This window comes from Hydra vulgaris, chromosome 07, assembly GCF_038396675.1.
Source record: "Hydra vulgaris chromosome 07, alternate assembly HydraT2T_AEP".
Classification (NCBI taxonomy): Eukaryota; Metazoa; Cnidaria; class Hydrozoa; order Anthoathecata; family Hydridae; genus Hydra; species Hydra vulgaris.
The window spans coordinates 39324528-39346019 of record NC_088926.1 but is presented as its reverse complement, the minus strand read 5'-3'; the positions used below and the strand labels follow the sequence as shown (position 1 = coordinate 39346019).

General features: G+C 28.4%; 1 protein-coding gene across 1 annotated transcript in view; it reads right to left on the bottom strand.

Annotated features, from left to right (window-relative positions):
* The window catches only part of LOC136082469 (uncharacterized), a 41423-nt gene extending 20211 nt beyond the window's left edge, over nt 1-21212 (bottom strand). The window contains exons 1-2 of the mRNA XM_065801848.1: nt 21082-21212; nt 1661-1745 (exon numbers count right to left, since the gene is read on the bottom strand). Coding sequence (XP_065657920.1) covers nt 1661-1706 — 46 coding nt within the window. The 5' untranslated portion in view covers nt 1707-1745; nt 21082-21212. The remainder of the gene's footprint in view (nt 1-1660; nt 1746-21081) is intronic.
* Between the last annotated feature and the right edge of the window lie 280 nt (nt 21213-21492).

The window sequence follows — 21492 nt, the reverse complement described above, 5'->3', positions numbered from 1 at the left end:
AAACCGGGTTTTTTTGAGAAACCAGGTCAAAGTTTTAACATAAAAAACTTACAAAACAGCACCTAAAGCTGTCCTAATAGTCTCTATTTTGCTGAATTATTGTTTTAATTGATAACACAAATGTCCCTATTCACTTAAACAAAAAAAAAAATTGAGAAAAAAATTAATTAAGGGGGTTTAACTACTCATAATATGACTTTTCGGGGCAAAAATTTAACTTCGAGCCCGTTGAGCGGGGTCTAAAATTTGAGCAATTAAGTTAAATTTTGTTTTTTATTAATCCTAGAGTACGTCCACAGCACATGGAAAACAGTGCCTTTTGATTTTCAAAAATAAGGGGCGTTTGACCCACCCTAATATATATATATGTATATATATATATATATATATATATATATATATATATATATATATATATATATATATATATATATGTAATACTTTAAGGAATTAAACTTAGAACTAAATTAAAAAAAGAATAAAATAACAATGACCCTGGCAACTAAGTATTAAGAAAATTTTATAAATAAGCAAGTATTAACGTTCAGCAACTTTACACTATAAGTTAGCATTAAAAATGACTGTTAACAGTATGCTTGAACAAAATCCTACCTTACCTGTTAGTAAAAAATAAATAAGTACAAATTTTATTTTGAATATATCCCGACATCGGCCTGTAACAATCGGCATCGGCTAAAAGTAGGCATCGGTCCACCCCTAATTTATTTATATGTATATATATACATGGCTGTGGTTACTGGGTCCAAGTCCCCCTTAGATATTATTAAAAAAAAAGGCTCCTTACATTTGTAAAAAGTGCAAAAAATTTACAAAATTGTCCTTTTAATTGGCTGGGCTTCCCTAATTAGGGTCTGTGGGTGAGCCTAGCTACAGCTCAACGTTATTAACACTGTAATTTTGATGAAAAATAATGCCAGTGTAACCAACGCTATTACAACTTTAGGTTTAGTTGGTCGACGTTGCCCAACATGAACTAATCTATTTTAGGAATTAAAATCTATTTTAGGAATTTTGTTTTAAAAAAGCAATGTTGAGTAACTTTTCAACGTTATTAAAAACTCCATTTCTGGGTATTTAAAAATTAAACTCCAAAGAGTTTGTATAAGTTTTTGTATTTATTCATAACGACCTAGCCCAGTGGACACACTGGGCTAGGTCGTTATGAATAAATTCCTAAAAGATATTTTAGAAGCAAAATTCCTAAAAGATATTTTAGAAGCAATGCTGGAAAAGTTAAAATTATATAGCTGATTAGATGTGATGCAAGTAAAAAATGATTACATACAATGTCATTGAATATCAGAGAACTCTTAGTGACCATTTTAAATTAATCAACAAACTATTAATCAAACAATGCAACCTGTACTACAACCAATAACACACACTATATTCCACTCACAAAATAGTCATCAACAATCATCAAGTAACAAAAGTAAAATAACTTGCTGAATCGGATGTTAAAAAAACCTGCCGATTCAAATGTTTGAAAAGACACCAAAACCTGTTTCAATGGGTTTTATGAATAAATATATATTAACAAAATAAAATAAACATTTTTTATTATATCATATTATTTAAGAATGTTAAAACTATTGAAACATAAAATAAAAAATTATCAGGCTTTTAAATTAAAAAGTACCTTCAAAAAAATCAGATTTATGGCAGTTTTCTTGATTTAAGGCCATTAAGTTAATGCCGTTTATGTTGCTAATGATGCTAAGAATCTAAAATAAATAATGATATTTAATAACTATTGTTAAATAATGAATAAATAATAATAAGTGCATTTGCGCAGTTACTAGAGTTCTAACTCAGAACCGTGAGGTCTGTGTTTCGACGCCAGCAAAATACTTAAAGAAGGTGGCATGACCTTTCTCGTGAAATGCTTCTCCGCGGAGGTTTGTTATAATACCAGCTGGTTTTCCAGGAGCACCCTATTACCAAACAAAACAAAAAAAAAAAACAAAAAAATTTTTTAAAGAGCGGTTTTTGAAAAAGAATATGAAGTATTGATTAATAATAAAGAATAAGTTAATAAGCTCTTATTTACATTACATTTTAGCCCAGCTAGCAAACTTACGTTGGGCCAACGTATGTAAATATATAGCGACCGTCGCACAGTGAGTGAAAATCCATAAAAAACGGCAGAAAGCCCCCCATAAAAAAAGTATTGCTGGAAATTAATTAATTTTATTATAATGTTACTAAATACCACTAAAAGTCAATAATTAACTTTTTTGTGAACAATTTTCAAGATTTCACCAATTTATACGCCTTTTTCCGAGACTTATTTATTTTATTTATTTATCGGAAAACTCGTTCAAAAAAATCTAGCTTTTGTGTCACTCTTTTAAGATTGACATGGGTAAAAACAGTTCAAAATTTAATTTGAAATCATATGTTTAAGATGTTTGGCAACTACTAACAACATTTTTGACAATAAATTTTGTTTTTAGTTTTTCATTACTGAGATCTCAAAAATGTCTCATAAATTGATTTTTTTAAATTAGTTTAATTATGAGTTTAGTTTAAAAACTAAACGATTCCACTAGATTCCATGGAAGTTTTAATATTTTTCCATTAATAGGTATATATGAAAGCAGAAAAAATAAAAATCATTTGCCCAAACTTGCCCCAATTAAAATAAGACCTTTCAAATACTTCGGTTTTTTTGTGTTTTTTTTTTCGTTTTTAATTAAAACTTGCCGTATAAAGTAGCGAATATTAGTTCATTGCTTTCATTCATTACACAAATTATACATTTAGTTCCTATTAGTAAAAAAACTCATGCTCATGCAGATGGTGCTATTTATCAAACCTCAAAAACCAATATATGCAACGTTTGATGGCATAGTGCATGTTTTAAAATTAAAATTTGTGTATAAAATAACTTAAAATAGTTCATTGCTTACATTCAACATGAAAAGAATACATTTAGTTCCTATAATTCAAGAGTTAGGAATTAATCATGATAACTTACTCGAGGCTCTTCTACGTGAGTTTTGTAGACTGGAGGGTCTATACAATGAAAGTATTGAAAAACCTGAAATGATAAATCTAAAGAAAACTCTAATAATATTTAAATGTAAATTCCGATCAGAGTTGCGGAAGCATGCAAGAACCTTCTCTAGACTTTTAGAACACGAGCGAACTTGGTTGAACAAAGATAATACTGTTAACAAAAAAAATGTTGCATCAGGTTCAGGTAGAAAGTGCAAGAACTGGGAAGATTTAGGTGATAGAAGCAGAAGATCTAAGGTATTAATAAATAAATTAAATTCAAACCAGTTAAAAAAATAGTTTACAAGCTTAAATATTAAATATTATCTTGTTTAAGGTTGCCAAATTGGCTGAATATCCTGCTGAAGCATTGGCATTAGCTTCAATAAAAAAGCCACTAGAGATCCTAGCAAAAAAGACTTCGTTGATCTTGTGAAAAGTGCTACAAACTCTGAAAAAGATAAAATCAAAAAGATAAATTTTCCGATAAAAATGAAAACCGAAGATGCCTCTTCGGTTTTCATTTTTATCGGAAAATTTATCTTTTTGATTTTATCTTTTTCATCTTGAGCTTAAATATTCAGTGTGACCTTTTTGATGAAAAGTATCAAATTATTAGAAATTCATCGATAATACATAATGCAGATATTTATCCTTCACTTCATGAAATTAAGAATGAGAGACACAAATGTTCTCTTGAGGGTTTAATTGTGACAGAAACATCTGCTTCAACTTCTCAACAGGGTATGTTTAATCATACTCTGACAAGGATATTAACTTTTACGGAATGCCAAGACTCTATAAGAATGTTTGCTGAAATTGGGGGGAGGTTTAAAGGTCTACTTCATTTTAAAGGTGGTTTTGATGGTGCCTCCAGTCAAAGTGTCTATAAACAAAAATACACTGATACAAATATTGGTGAAGCCCAAGTTAATGAACAAAGTCTTTTCCAGACAGCTGTTGTTCCACTTAAATTAACCATCATGAACAAAAATGTATGGTTAAATAAAAAGCCCTCTAGTACACATTACTGTAGACTCCTCCATCTCCAATATCAAAAAGAAACAGAAAAATTGATAAGAAATGAATATGAACTTTTAAAAGCAGAAATAAATAGACTAGTCAATTTTGAAGTAAAGTTAGAAGTAGAGGAAGGCAAACCGGATACGACTATCACATTTAAGTTCAAACTAGATTTAACCATGTTTGATGGTAAAGTGGTTAATGCCCTTACTAACACTCTGTCCTCGAAATCATGTAATGTTTGCGGAGCTAAGCCCAGTGAATTTAATAACCCAGCATTGATCAGATCTAAACCAATCAATGAAAAAGCTTTATCTTTGGGACTTTCTACTCTGTATTGCTGGCTCAGATGTTTTAAATATATTTTACATTTAGGATATAAATTAGACATTAAAAAATACTTTGCCAAATCCCCTGCTGAAAAAGCATTAGTAAAAAGTAAAAAAACGAACATTTAACTGAGGTTTAGAGAAGAGCTAAGTCTTATAGTTGATATGCCCAAACTGAGTTTTGGCAACACTAACGATGGAAACACTGCCAGAAGAGCATTTGAAAATGCTGAAACTTTCGCTGATATAACGGGAGTGGCAATAGATGTAATTATTAGATTGAGGACAATCCTAATAGCAGTATGCTCCTGTTATGAGTTGAACTCTGAAAGTTTTGGCCAGTATTGCTATGAAACTACAGCACTTACAATCAAAAACTATTGCTGTTATGTGATTCCCCCAACTGTTCATAAACTCTTGGAACATGATGTGCAGATATCTGAGGCATTAGAACTGCCAATTGGTTACTTCTCTGAAGAGTCACAAGAGGCTCTAAATAAAGAAATTCGCAAAGCTAGATTAAACCATACAGCCAAGATATCTAGAAAGAATGTTATAACAAACCAGTACCAATACTTGTTGATTAGAAGTGATCCTGTAATATCAAACACTTGTTTTAAAAAATACAAGGTTAAAAATGGAAAAACACTTACCCCTGAAGTTTTATCTTTGTTAATGCTGTAATAATGAAATAAAGCCTTTTTATTAGTATTAGGTTTTCTTTTTTTGTTTTCTTGAAAGAAAAATTAGATAAGATAAATATTTATTTTGTTTTAAATATATTTTAATATTATATAATATTAAAATATTTTTCGAACCAGTTTTTCTTTTTAATTAATAAATGTTTTGGTTTGTGGAATTTAATTTTTCTAAATTAAGTCAGTCATTGTGCGCGTAAAAGTCTCTAACGCATATACGCGTAAGTAGTACGAGCCTTAGGCACAAGAAATATTTAGATTAAAAAATATATGGTATTCTTTTATATGGTATTTTGGATCAAGGAATTCGATTTTTTTATTTAGGTTATATTTTACGCGCGTAAAAGACAGTTACACGCGTATGCGCGCGCCTTACGCTTCATAGGTATGCCTAAAAATTACTTTTAATGAAAAATTTAAATTTTTTGTCCCAAAATATGATAATATTGATGTATCACATAATTATATATGATAGTTATATAATTTTTGCCGTTATTTCACCTTTCTGACTCACTGTGCATCGGCTGTTTTCTCCGATGCAAAAACAATGTTGATCCAATTTAGTTTTATTATAGTTATATTTATGAAAATCTTAAAAACGGCGTGATTAAAAGTTGTTAGGAAAGATACATTGGTCCAACATATATAAAAGCATCGCAAAAAGTTGGTTGTCTTTCCGATCTAAACCCAACGTTGATCCAATGTATGGGGATTTTTATTTATTTATCTAAAACTTTATTTTTCAGTTGATTGTTTACAATAGTTTTATAATCAACATAAACTAATTAAAACCAACACACTAAACTGTGTAAGACAATACAAACAAACATACATTTAATTAAAAATAATTTACATAGTAAATAATAAAATGTCAACCAATTCAACAAGTTGGTTATTTTTTAACGTAAAAAATATAAAAATAAAAAAGTAAAAAAAATATATTTTGTCAGATTTTACAGAAACAAGATTTTCCATACCATTTTAAAATAATTTTTTTGAATATCTTCAGACAATTTATTGTCATAGTTTTATTGTCTAGGGAGTTCCATAGCGAGGTTACCCTATATAAGTTACTTTTTATGAACTTTAGAGATAATGAATACCAAATGTTGTAACATTAGTTACAATAAATATGTAACATTAGTTTCAATAAGTATAAATTTATGTTTATACTTATTGTAACTTTTTATACTTATACATTAATTAGGCGACCTAATTAATAGTATAAATTGCACATTCTAACATCTGGTGAAATTTCCGTCTGCTTTCTCTATGCTATCTTTCTAACTCGACTTCTTCTAACTTTCACTCTAATTCCTTCGTTTTTCACAAAATCGCTTACTCTTTATATGCAAAGCGGGCTATGATGGTCTTTAGTAAGCTGAACTCGTCTTTTTGGGCTTTGGTAATGTGGCCTCTGTATGCTAACTAGCCGGAGAAAGATAAACCACAATACCAGTGAAATCAAATGTTGAATCATCAAAATTAATGAAATATATTTATGAGTACATATATACGACTATATATGCTATGCGATATACGATATGCAATGTGTATATATATATACTATAATATAAATAGATAAAATCTTTTTTGTCAATATAAAAATCTTTTAAAAAATTGTTAACGTAAAAAAGTTACTGGAGCAAGCAAAAGACGATGGTCTTATCATCTTCTTTAATATCCATCTCTATAATAATCATCTATCTCTAATATCCAACACCACTTTTTGTCACATCTAAACGCGATTTCAATAATATAAAATCTAGAAAATGACTCCTGGATCTTACAGATATACAATTTTCCTTTTAGTTCTGATGAGTATATTCATTACCCAGTTATCATAGTCCAATTTAAAGCTAATAAAACAAACAGATTCTGTGATAATTTTATAATCGGAGGAGAATATACAATCAACTAAAAATAAGATGTTGAAAAATAAGCCAATTAAGATTTTGCATACATTTGCAATATAAATGTATATATGTCATTAGTGTTACATTTCATATTATTTTTATTAATTGTGTATACACTGTATTTATTGCACTAATCTATTTCAAAAAGTGTTTGGTTTGGAATAAATATAATATTAAAAAATGTCTTGTGTGCACTTAAATTTGTGCAGCTTAGAAATCTTTGAAAAAAGTTTTGAAAATCTGCAAAGAAGTAATTTGAATTTTTTCAAAGTAAACAAAAATTTTTTATTAGTTTGTTATCACTGTTAAATACAAATTCACCGTGAGCTCCAGATAATGTGTAAACAACCCAGACTTGTTCTGCTACATTAGTGGACGTTTTACTTCTGTAGGACATCGCAAAAACAACTTCGATAAAGACCGCATTTTTTCATTACTTTGGATGCCCCATTGGTGATCAAGACAAAAAAATGGGCCCTACATACCTGCTGCAGTAACTGTTCTTTGGTGCTATCGTCGTATTTTAATGGTAGGAAAAAGCATCTGATATTTGGTGTGCGTATGGTATATCGTGAACAAAAAACTCATGCAAAAATTCCTGGACTGAGCATTAAAACAAGAAACAAAACAGAATAACTCACTGTAGCATCTTCTATAAAACCAGTTCTACATAGTACCAAGTTGCTAGTTCCCATGCCACTCCTACACAAGCAAATTATAGCACCTTCAAAAGAAGAGGAATCAGAACAAAAAAATCCTTTATTTGATACTAAATACATGTCTGAAGAATGTACGTATGTGCCATATCTACTCAGTCAACAAAAATTAAATGATTTGGTAAGGAACTTATATTTGTCCAAATACAAGGCAGAACTGTTTTTAGGAGCTTGGCGATAAGACTATTTTGTCTTCTTCTTGCCCCTGCCATGTGTATATTTTACCAATACGAGAGTTGTAATTATTTTAAACGGCAAACTTATAACTTTAAAAAAAAAAACTGTTAGCATCAAGACTAAAAGAATGGAATTTAATTGCTGATGAACTGTCAGGCTGTGCTCAGACAGTGATTCAGCTGTGCTATTGTTCAGATCTTGAAAGACAGTTTTCTCTTTGTGACGTAAAACATAACCGTGATGATTGGTGTCATCACGGTTATTTTTAGATCATCTGATTGTTTATTAATTCCAGTAAACGTAGTATAAAGGCCGTGCTATTGCATAATATAAATATATACCCAAGCATTCCAGCTGCGCACTCAGCATTCTTGAGAAAAAACGAAAGTATAAAAACTTACAAAAGTACGGTTATACTACTGAATGCAACTAAGTATGATCAGTACAAATAGAAAATATGTGGCGATCTTAAAGTAATTGCTTTAATGTTAAGCATCTAGAGTGACATCACAAAATACATGTGCTTTTTATGTTTGTGGGACAGCCAGGCAACACTGAAGCAATACGTAAAAAAGAACTGGCCCCGCCTGAAAAATTTACTCCAGGAAAGCTTGGCGTTTAATTTAACTCGCTTCTTGATCAAGGAAGCATTCTCCTTCCAGCGCTCCATATAAAACTAGGGCTCATAAAAATCTTAGTCAAAGCCATGCATTCAGAGTGCAATGGGTTCAAATATGTGAGTCAAAGTTTTCCAGCTCTAAATGACAAAAAAGTAAAGGAGGGAATATATGTTGGTCAACCATTTTGAGTATTCTTTATGACACAGAGTTTCCTTATAAAGTAAATGTTTAAGAACACAAAGCATGAAATGCTTTTAAAGATATCTGCAAAAGTTTTCTAGGATCACACAAAGCTCATAACTTTGAAGATAAAGTTGGAGAACTGCTGAGTGCATATTGAGATCTAGGAGCTAGGATGTCTTTAAAAGTACATTTTTTGCATAACCAACTGGATTTTTTTCTAGAGAATCTTAGTGGGGTCTGGGACGAGCATAGAGAACGTTTTCACAAAGACATTAGCATTATGGAGAAGCACTATAAGTAACAATGGACCCCGGAGTAATGGGCAATTACTGTTGAATGCTTAAAAGGGAATTTGAAACCCCGCACAAAAGAAATTGAAGAAGACACACTTTTAAATAGATATTTTGTTCCATAGCAGTAAAACACACAATATGAAGCAATCAATGGACAACGGATGAACTGCATTTATTTTCCTCAAAGGTTAGTGTACTATGAAGACCTCATGGTAAACAAAACTACAATAATACAAATGGATGAACAATTTTGTTATCTGAATATGTCTATTCACTGTATTAAAATTATAAATTGGATAGTCTGTTTGAATATATATATATATATATATATATATATATATATATATATATATATATATATATATATATATATATATATATATATATATATATATATATATATATATATATATATGGGGCAGTCAGTCTTAAATGGTATTATATAAGGTGTCAGGTACCTTGAAATCCAGACCTGATTCAGAAAAACTACTTTTATTTCCAGAATCAGCACTTAAAACCTAGTTATTATTACCTATAGGAAACGAAGATACCGAGCAAACATTTTTTTTCGTAAACCAGTGTAATTATTGGTGTATAAAGAAGAGCTTAATTGCTTATCTGCCAAATAATAGTTTTGCAGGTAAAAAATAATAATAGTTGGTTAAATTAAAAGAATAAAATTTGCTACTTTAAAAAAAAGGCAGTTTAGGGAATCAATAAACAAACAAAACAATGTGTGTCTATGCAATCTCATAATTACCAAAAACAAAATCTTTTACAAAGCTGCCAAAAATGCTATTCAACAGCCTTTAAATAATGTATTACTTGAAATAAAATTTTGAACTTATTTAGATTATCAAACTTAATTTCAATTCTTGGTTGTCCTCAATATAAATAAAGTTCGTGTATGGAGCAAAGTTTAAAATATGGATTATTATAATTTCAAATTTTTGCATGGAGTATTATTGTCAAGTCGAGTTTTGCAGAAAAGGGTTTTTCAATGCACGAGGGTTATTAAATTACACGATGATGCAGCATGGTGATGAAAAACATCTAAATCTGTCCTGTGGTTTGGATGGTTGTGTTTATTGCTTTAACACTGTTAATACATATAGATGTCATGTTTTAAAATTTCATTAGGCTTATCTAGTTTCCATAACTTATACACTCCGATACACTGAGTTTATGTAAAGATGTAAAAAAAAACGTTGAAAATATTGTGAAAACGGAAGCAGAGAATATAGCATTTATTGAAAATGTGGATGAAAATACTAAAAAATTATTGACAGAATTTTCTGATTTTTTGGAATGTTTTGGAAACAATTAATGTATAACACAGCAGCAGTTGCGCAAAAAACATATGCTGCCACTTTCAACACCTTCTTCAATATGTAATAAAATTAAATGTTTGCTTTATTTGTTCCAGAACAGTCTTGTATCATTAACAGGAAAAAGGCTTAAAGGTCTAAATATTAAATCAGATGACAACTCTGTATTGGATCAAGTATTACCTTTTTCCTCAATTTATGACAGTGTCTATCAGCTGTCTGCAATTGATCATCTTAGAAAATTATATATGTTAAATATATTGAGTCTTGTTACCTAATAGAACTTGATGTGCAGACAAATCAATCAATCATTTATTTAACTTTATAAGATAAAGTTAATACAAAGCTAGGATTGGTCACAAACAGTTATGCAACTGACAAAAACGTGACGACCTACAAATATAAACCGTAATTTGAAAAAGTATAAAAACTAAATAGTAAATTAATAATTATACAGTAATAATCATTGTAATAATAACAATAGTAATAACAATAATAATAACTGTAGTAGTTTACAATAATAGCAATAATAAAAATAATGATAATATAACTATAATAATAATAATAATAATTATAATAAATAGAGATTGAAGTGCCATCATTTACAATAATCACAAGAGTGATAAAGTAATTCAGAAACACTGAGAAATTTTTCTATAAGTTTTTGAAAGCGTCTACAGTAAGTTCGTATTTTAGTCTTTTTGAATGTTTCTTAAGTGGTTAAGTTACGTGTGCTTATAGACAAGCAATTCTACATTCGAGATGTATATTCGTGGAGAAAGATTTTGATCATAGAGATGTTTTGAGAGGCGACGAGTAAGTTGGCAACTGTCTGATGTTCTTGTGTTTTGTTTTGAAATTCGAGTTTAGAAGTTTGAATAGATATGCAGGAGACTTGGTTTTTAAAGTTTTATATTTAATAACGGATATTTTAAAAACTATTATTTGATGGATTGATAACCAATAAAGAGATTTCAACAATTTTTCTGATTTTAAATGGAAAGGAAAATATGAAACAATGCGAGATAAGCTATTTTGAATACGTTGAAGTTTTTTAAGATTTTTTTTGTAAGAATCTGATAAAAGGCTGTTACAATAGTCAAGTTGAGATTTAACAATGCCACAAGCAATTGTGTTGGCTGCTTCTTTGGTGAGTTATTTACGTATGTGGTAAAGAGCACGAATATGGTAGTTATTTATAGTTAGTTGGTTATATGTTGGTCTAAGGAAAGTGTTGAATCTGGCATGACACCAAGGATTCTCACAAATTTACTGCAGTTATTATTTTTCCAGATGATGCAATTTTGGAATCATTTCTAAACTTTCAAGTTTCTTTCCTAGATCCAAATAAGATAGCTCTGTTTTGCTTGGGATAGCAGAAGTCTCTTTTCTTGAAACCATTTTGTGTTCTAGAAACCATTTTGTGACTGCATTAGCACATTTAGTGATTTTATTAATGTTATCTTTTTCTGGGTTAATAAAACTAACGTCGTTTTGATAATGGTTTGTGCCATGTTAAGCTATAATACAATATACGGGTGAAACAAACATCAAAAATAAAAATGGACCTAATACACTAACTTGTTGTACTCCTGTTGAACTCGTTGACAATTTGGATTTTGTTAAGTCTATAGAAACAAAGGATTTACGAGAGTGCAAGTATGATGTCAGCTAATTTAGTGCAATAACTGTGACAAAAATTCATCTTTTATACGAGCAATTAGCAGATTGTGATCAATTATATCAAACGCTGCAGATATGTCTCGAGAGATAAAAATGGTGGTTAAAGCGTCATCAATGTTTAATAGGATGTCATTGCATATTTTTAGAAGTGCGGTTTCTGTTGAGTGATGAGACCTAAAATTAGATTGAAAAGGATTGAAGTTTACAGTTTAAGTTACACATAGAAGATGCCGAGATAAAGCAAGCTTTTCAAGAATTTTGGATATTGTATTGAGATTTGATATAGGGCGCAGATCAGTGAGTTTAAATACTGTTTGTTCAGATTTTTTGGGAGTGGGTGTCATTTGAGCAACCTTGAATGAGACATGGGAAAATTCCAGATTTGAATGAGTGTTCGGCTAGGTGAGCCATAATTGGACAAAATAATTCTAAACACGATTTAAGAATGTTTGTTGGAATATCTAGTGGCAATTTTTTAGGTTTGATAATTTTGATTACATGCAAAATATCAGTAGAAGTGATTGTAGCAAGTCTTTCTAGGATATTTTTTTGAATACTTTCAAGTTTGTTTGCAAAATATTGACTTATTGTGTTACATTTTGCTTCTGGTATTGTGTAATTAGTTTTATTTTATTTTTCTGAATTGATGCTGGTTGTGCATATGACAATATTGTTGTGGGTTTGTTTGTTGTTGTTGTTGAGGCATTTATTTTTTCAACTTCGAGAGCTTTAATCCGCTTTAAAAGATCTGAAACAATTATTGATATTTTGCTACACCATTTGTGAATGTTATCGATACCCTCAGCAGATCAACTTAAAATTGTTGGCCGGCTTGGCTCTTCTAGGTATTGATACAATAAAACTACATTCAGTAATCTTTAAAGACTCAGAAAATGCAAGATTTGTATCTTCTGGCTCGTACTAAATGTGAGCTAATAGTTACAGAATATTAGGTCCTCTAACAGTATATATAACCAAAAAAGAATTGGCAAATGTTACTTTCTCAGGCGTGCAAACTAATGGGAGTAACTATAAAAATGTAAAACCTTTTTCTATTGTAAATTAATACTTTAATTCCACTCAAAATGGCTGAAGCAAAACTTGACAGATTTAAAATCAGTCGTGAATGAAAAAGATGAGAGATATGTGATAAAGCTTGTCAGAGATATAGTGATACATAATTTAAAAGAAATACTGTGCAAAAAATAGTGCAATACATTTGGCGGTGACAATTGCAATAGCAATTTTGGTTCAATTTTTCACTCTGGAAATCATGATGTTTATAGTTTGCAACAAAAAGAGTTTGGTTTTCTTGAAGGAAGCGGCTAATCTGCTCGACGATAGCATTCAGCATGCTGAACATTCCTTGGATATTAACATAGAGCAGGCGTTCGTTAAAATATATCATTACTTATCGACTAACAAAGTTTGTGTTTAATTTCTGAAAGATTTTGTACTTTTGTAGAATTTGACTACCGTAAGATTTTATCATTCAGTAAAACTCATTACTTATTATTACATCCAGCAATCTATCGAGTTTTGCAAATGTTTCCAGCTTTAAAAAGTTTTTTTCTGTCCCTAGATAAGCCTCGAAATTTTTATTAAAAAATCCTTTAAGTGAAGGCTATCTATTGTTGATTCACTCACTATCATATGCATTTCTACAGAACGTACTTAAGTTAGAAGCAGATTCTTATTGTTTTTGCTCGGAAATTCTTAAGATGATCTACTATATGCTTACTGGGTGACAATAAAATCGTTGAAAAAATATTTAGTTTAATTGAAACTCAATCGACAGATTAAATAAACAGATCGGCAGTTGAGATAATTATTATATAACTAAGGAGAAACTTGATTTTAACTTCAGTAATTGTATTAAATTTTTTAAATATTTTAAAAATAAGTTTGAAATCTTGAAAAAAGTATCTATAACTGATAAATATGAATTTGAAAAGTAAAAAACGTTAAATTTAATTAGTTTTTTTTGAAAAATAGAAAAGCCATCCTTTTTACTAGCCCAAAAAAAAGGACAAGTCGTACCCTCAGATCGTTGGCAGTTGGTCAACCTTTTTTATGTAAAATGTTAGGCTCATTAAAAATTATTATTCCTATTGCTATTGCTATTAGTGTTAATTTTATATGCGATGTTACTATTATTTACATTTTGTTTGATTTTTTATTACCGTCATTATTACTTATTAATATTGTTTAATATTTTTATGTGATATTTATCAATATTATTATAACTATTATTGTTATTATTATTGTTAGGAGTGCTAGGAAGGTCTCTAAAAGAATGTGTTCGGGTTTTTATTATTTCCAAGTTTCAATCACATCAATTTTTCAAAAGAAATCTTATTTGATACCCAAATTCACATTTCCATACTTTCTCCTGCATAAGTTAAAGTTGCTGCAATCCCTGACATTATTAAAAGCCGGTTTGTAACTAAAACAATAGGCATTTCTCTAATTCGATTTCGCAACTACTTTCGTAACATGAAAAAGAGGCCAGTAAGGGATCGTCTATCAATTACGCAATGCCAAAGGAATTTAAAAAATAGAAATACAAAATCTTTAGCTCTTTTGCTAGTCGAATAAAAAATAGTTTAAATATTTGTTTAAAAAAAACATAAAAAGCCAATTTCATATTTGACCTGGTAAAGAATATGAAGAAGATGTAAATATTTTTTTGGGTATCGTTTCCTCAGGATGGTGCTCAGGATGGTAATACTTCATATTTCCGAATTCATTTCCATGACTTAAATATTCCAAAAAAATGTAAATTTTTTCTTTTCTTATGCCAGTAAACGAGTTAAAAATTTTATCATCTTTTTTAAAAGTTTTGTTGTTAAAAATTATTTTCAAATTTTTGTATTTATCAAGCAAGCTTTCGTAATCTACATCAATTTTTATTTATATGTAAATCATGAATTATTATGTTAACTATAATTTTTGGTTGATAACAGTTAACAGACTTTAAAATTTCTGATGTATGAATTCTTTTATCCATCTTAGTTGTGAACTCTGGATATCTTGACCTTTTAAATGGAGATTTTCTCGGTAATTTTTCTTTTTGCTGTCTTAAATCAATTTATATCCTTGGAACTTTGTTTCTTGTTCTTAAAGACTTTTTACCGCTACGAGAATTATTTTTTATCTCCCTAAGGCTGAAGTAAAATTTACACACTTTAGCGTGTTTCCTTATTTTAAAATCATCAGGGTCTCCTTTACGTCTATATTAAAATATTTCCTAACATCAAGCTTTGTGAACATTGGATTTTTCTCCTGGTTCGGAAAAGAAAATAGACCAACATTAGTCTTTTCAATATTGTTATTATAAAATGAACTTTCACACAGAGTTATAAAGCAATAAATTCCTCTTCCATCTATTTACACCTCTTTGGATTTAATAATGCTTAAGTAAAATAAGACATTTCTATTTTGAAGCAAAACTATGACTTCAGTGTGTTTACATTTTTGTCCTTACTCGCCTCCTTTTTAAGCTGAGAAATTAGTTGCACAACCAAATTAGATAAATGTCTATTAAGCCAAATAATATTTATCCATAAGTATATTTATGAATTTAGAATATATATATATATTTTTTTTCCCACAGAATTACTAATTTATTACTATAACCCTTTTAATTGAATAGTCTTTATGTTTGCAAAAATAATTTATTTTTGGCGCATCAAGAGATTTATGGTGTTATTTAAAAATTAAAAATTAGAACTTATATATTTTTTTAACACTCTTAAATGCGATTAATAAGATATTTTAAAAATTCCAGTGCTAAAATCAATACTTAAAAAATTATTTAATTTTCATTAAGTGCTCTCTAATTATGTGCTCTCTCTTTAAACTAAAGTTTAAAGTTTAATCTGAAGAATTCCAACTAAAGCGTGTTAATCCTCTATAACTTAATGAGATTGTTTCAGTGTATGAAGTAAACAACATTGACGTAATATGTTGTTACTTTAAATAATGCAAATTTTTAATATCTTTATTTCAAACTTTTTTTAAAACCACACATTCAAGTGCATTCACATCATAAAATCATGAGATAGAAATAATTGAAAACAAGTAAAAAACCAAATCATTTGATTTTTTAACAAAAATGTAAAACGTTTAAAACGTAAGAAGCATATAATTTTAAAACAAACTTTTAAAACAGAAAACAAAGGTAAAAGATTATTACATCTCTCCAACAAAATCTATTGAGTATCAGGTGGGACGGAATAATCCCGTCAACTTTAAATTGAGATTTCTTTAAAACCATAAATGCTTTTTAATTCCATTTTTTTTAAATTATGTGTGTTTACATCTAATAGGGTTTTAACTTGATTTGAAGGGGCTTAATGGGCTGTTTGGCAAGAGATCAAATTTTATAGCGGGCTGATGCCATTATTCCGCAAATTTTAAATAACTTTATATTTTAATAAATTTCTTTAATTTCACTATTTCTGCTTCTTTTAGGCGTATTTATCTTATAAAATGCTTTATTTCCAGCATTTTTAAGTACTTTTTTGATATAAGAACGCAAAGTCTTGAAGTTTTTTTCTAGATTTCAATGTAACTGGATTTCCGGATTTCATGATACTGAACTGAGAATCAACTTTACCTTTTTGGATTAACGGAAAAATTTCTTTTTTCCACTTCCAGGTTTTCTTTCAAAGCTTTGAGTAGTCTTGAACTTATTTGTAATATATATGACTGTAGATTTTGGGACACCTGCGATATGAAGTCAATGGATTTTTACAAAAAAAATTCACAATTTTTTTACCCACCTCAATTTGTTTCTAAAACATTTTGCATATCATTGATTTGTAAACAAAAGTTTCATCAACACAATTAAAGATTAGGAAGTTACGTTTAACCAAAAAAATTAAAAGAAATAAAAAGCAGTGGTTTTAGAGAAATCTCAATTTAAAGCTGACCAGATTTTCCGTGTCCACCTGATAGTTAAGATCATATATACACTTTTGTCCAAGATCATCTGTATTTCTTTTTTACTCAAACAATATCTATCCAATATCATCTGGAAAATTGATGACCCTTAACAACATCTTTAGGATATGTAACTGCATCTGGTAATTTTTCTCTAAGTCTAATAACATCTTGAAGAATTTCCTCAAGATGTAATTACATCTGAAAAAAATCTTACATGTAACTGCATTTGGTTAAAATAATGCATTTATATATACTATTTTTTTCAGATGTAACTACATCTGAAAAAAACTATATATGAAACTACATCTGGTTAAAATAATGCATTATTATTTAGAATTTTTTCCAGATGTAACTACATCTAAAAAAAACTACATCGATCTAGATCTGGTTAAAATAATGCATTATAATTTAATAATATTCATAAAATCTTGTAGTTATATTTAATATATTGATAATAATCAATAAATTAAAAAGATGTAACTTCATTTGTAGAACTCACAGATGTAGTTGCACAGATGTTATTATACATAGATAATTGAAAAAAAGATGTAACTGCATTTTTAAAATTTCCAGATGAAGTTGCACAGATGTTGCAATACATAGATGTAGTAATCATACAATTTTTACAAAGATGTTATTAGACACCAATAAAATTTTAGTTGTTCTTGGACAAATGTTATTATACCTTAGTGTTTTTACAGATGTTGTTGGACAGATTTTATACATCACTATATTTACAGATGTAGTTGGAAAGATGTTATTAGAAATAGCATAAACTGATGGTGTTACCCTGAATCTAAGCTAAGGCAATGATCAAGGACTTCTAGGTTGGATAGAGCTTATCAAAAAAATGAGAACTTCTCTTGTATTATTTCTTACTTAAGGCAGAATACTAGAAAAAGACTATTTTTTTAGTGAAGTATATTTTTAAGAATTTGATTTTACCCCGAATTGTATGTTTGTAGGAAATTATATATTTTTAACTAAGTTGAACTTATTGATGTTAATGATGAGAAAGGGCCTAAAGGGACCTTATTGGGGTTAATGAAGAAAAAGGGACCTCTTAAGATTGTCAATTTTTTTCACCAATAAACATTAAAATAAAATCAGAAATATATTGGGTTCAAAAAGTGATACTAATAGACAAAGCTCAAAATATAGAAAATAAGTGCAATTTGAAACGCTTTTTTAACTTAATAAATGGAAGTTTGCCTTCCTTTTATTTATTTATTTAGCCGTGTATATAATATTTTTAAGTTTTGTATACTAAATTAAATAAAGATTGAGAAAGTCCCTTATTTATCTACTCAAACAATTATATCAATGCATCGTAACTAAAGTTAAAAATTAGAATTTAAAGCAAAATTTGTCGAAAAAGTTTTGAAAAAAAGGCAAAATAGTGTAAGAATAATTGCAGACTTCAGCATCTGCGACACCAAGCGGCCTGGGGGAAATGACCCTCCCATTTTTTTTAAGTGCCTTTTTATTCAATTAAACTTTTACATATAGATGACATTTTTAAGAAACTGATAATTATGCCCCTCTACTTGAAAATTTAATGTTTTCGTCGTCGGCTCTGGACTTTCAAAGTTATTTCAAAAATATGATTGAAAGAATTTTAAACCAATTTAAGGCAAATAAATTAACCAGGTTATTTATAATCAAAATTTAATGTTTTAAAACAATAAAATATACTCCATACTTATATATATATATATTTATAAAACTTCATACACATATACTTTTATAAAATTTATAACAATTATGAGTTCATCAATAATAAAAAAATTATTTTAACAAATTAAAAATATAAAGGTTTCAGAATTCAAAAAATAGAAGTGAAAACTTAAACTTAATATAAAAGTCAGAACTTCATGAAATAAAACGATATGAACTTTAAAATAGAATAAGTAAAAATTAAATTTCTTATTTTATTGACATTCAAAATAAAGAATAAACTGTTATCAAAATTACATTATTTGTAAATGTTGCAGTTATTGAATATAACTTTTATAAATTTACTTATTAATAAAATAGTTTGCAATAATATAAGTAAATAAAGACTTAAAACTTTTAATGAAAACAAAATAAAATTTATATCATAATTTTCCATGATTGATTAAAAGATTAATAATTTAGAAACAATCTTTAATTTTTCATTATTTAAAAGTTTTATTTTTCGTTAAAACTGAGCAAGATAACCTTTTAAGTAAGTTTTTGTTAAAATTGATGAAGAGTTATAATTGCTATAATATCATTACTAATCATTCTAATCGAAACATTGAGTTCTTTATTAGTTTTTATTAGAATCGATTAGTTATTGAGATTTTTGTGAAATTGTGTACAGTTTTGAGTTGAAACATAGTCGTTACTCTAACATCTGGTAAGATATTTTTTGTGAATATACTTTAAAAACTTTTTTTTATGAATTGTTTAAATATTTATGTTGATTTTACCAATTTGTTTTCAAATAATATAGCAGCTAGTTAACTTCAGAATTTTTTATCTTCTCTAGTTTGAAGCAACTTAATACCAAAAATTGCTAGTACCTAATGTATGTATATATATATATATATATATATATATATATATATATATATATATATATATATATATATATATATATACATACATTAGTTACTGGAAGAAAAAAATGAAGATTTTAGAGCAAGATAACGATTGACAGACGACTTAAAAGTTTGCAAGTTATATGAATCAGGAAAGCAAGATGAAGGAAGCGAACTCCAAAGAACTAATATTCGAGGAAATATCATAGACGAATAAGAGTTTTTGGAGCACTTACGAACAGTCAAAGAAAAAGGATGAGACTTAATTGAATTACGAGTAACACGTAAATGAATTTTAGTAGGTGGCACAAGAGACGCTAGCTCTTTAGAGCAGGGCCCATTATAGTATTTGTTAAAAACAAAAAGAGAAGCAAAATTACGATGATGTGATAATGGTTGGAGGTTGGCTGCAAGAGCAGGTTCGACTATGTTTACAATGCTTTTTTTCACCTTATCTAAAAGAGAAAAGACAACATTAAAAGATCCGCCCCAAATATGGCAACAATATTTCATGCAAGACCGGATTTGAGATTTATCGAGATAAAGAATAGAAGTGTCGAGCTCGATAAAGAGATGCAACCTTAGCAGATGCTAATTTGCAACGGATTTGATACATGGTTTCCAAGAAACGGAAGTAAGAGTTAATTTTAGAAGATGAAGGGTAGACGGCTAACCGAGTACATTATATATATATATATATATATATATATATATATATATATATATATATATATATATATATATATATATATATATATATGTATATATATATATATATATATTTATATATATATATATATATATATATATATATGTATATATATATATATGTATATATATATATATATATATATATATATATATATATATATATATATATATATATATATATATATACCGTTTGTCAATTTATAGTTGTATTCCAAACTCATCTAAAAATTAAATTCAAAAGCAGCCGTGGAGTAGTGTTTAGAGTACTGACAGGTTCAAGAGACGTTCGATTCCCGCTCTAGCCCTATAAACAACATTGGTAAGGAAAGGAATTTAAAATTATTAGTTAAATCCTCCTTCGCGGAGCACCTAATGGATATTACCTGATGGATATAGATATTTTGTAATTTTACATTTTTTCTTTTTTTTTCTATTTTTGGTTTTTAGGCAATATCGCTCTTTATAAATTTTAAAAACACTCTTTTTAACACAATATTATTTTTAACGAAACATTCTCAAATAATAAATTTTTAAAATTTGATTAATCCAATATAAAAACTTAATTCCTCATGGCACATACAAAATCACACAGTCGAGAGTTAAATATGGTTAGTAAACTAATTTCAAAATTTTAGAGAGGAAAAATCAAGCTATTCAATTTTAACATCGTGCTAATAAAACAGGTTTACCAACAGAATTTCAGCCATTATAAGATATATATATATATATATATATATATATATATATATATATATATATATATATATATATATATATATATATATATATATATATAAAATAAGAAAACAACTGTTATTATAATAAATATTAATTAAAAAAGAAAATACTTGTTTATTTTATCATACTTATTTGCTCTGTTTTCGCCTATTTGTAGAACTGCTTTATTGTCGATGTCAGGAAGGTATGAAATTTTCAAATCAGCTTTCAAATCAATAAAATGGTAATTTATTCGCTAAAGTCATAAGGTTAAATAAACAAAAACATAAACAAAGCACGGATCAAAATTGTGATTGTGTATTAAATAAGAATAAGAATATTTTGTGAATGGGTGTTAATACGAACAATGAGGTCATAAAGCGTAGTTAAGTGTTTGTACAGAGTAAGCAAGTTAGGGATCGTCCAAAAATAAGCCATTTTTTAGGGGAGGAGGAGGAGGATGAGTTAGTGGTTTTGTGACAACTCATACGGAACTTGTTACTAAAGAGTTACAATGTTGTGAGGAGGATGGGGGGGGGGGGGGGAAGAAGGGAAATAAA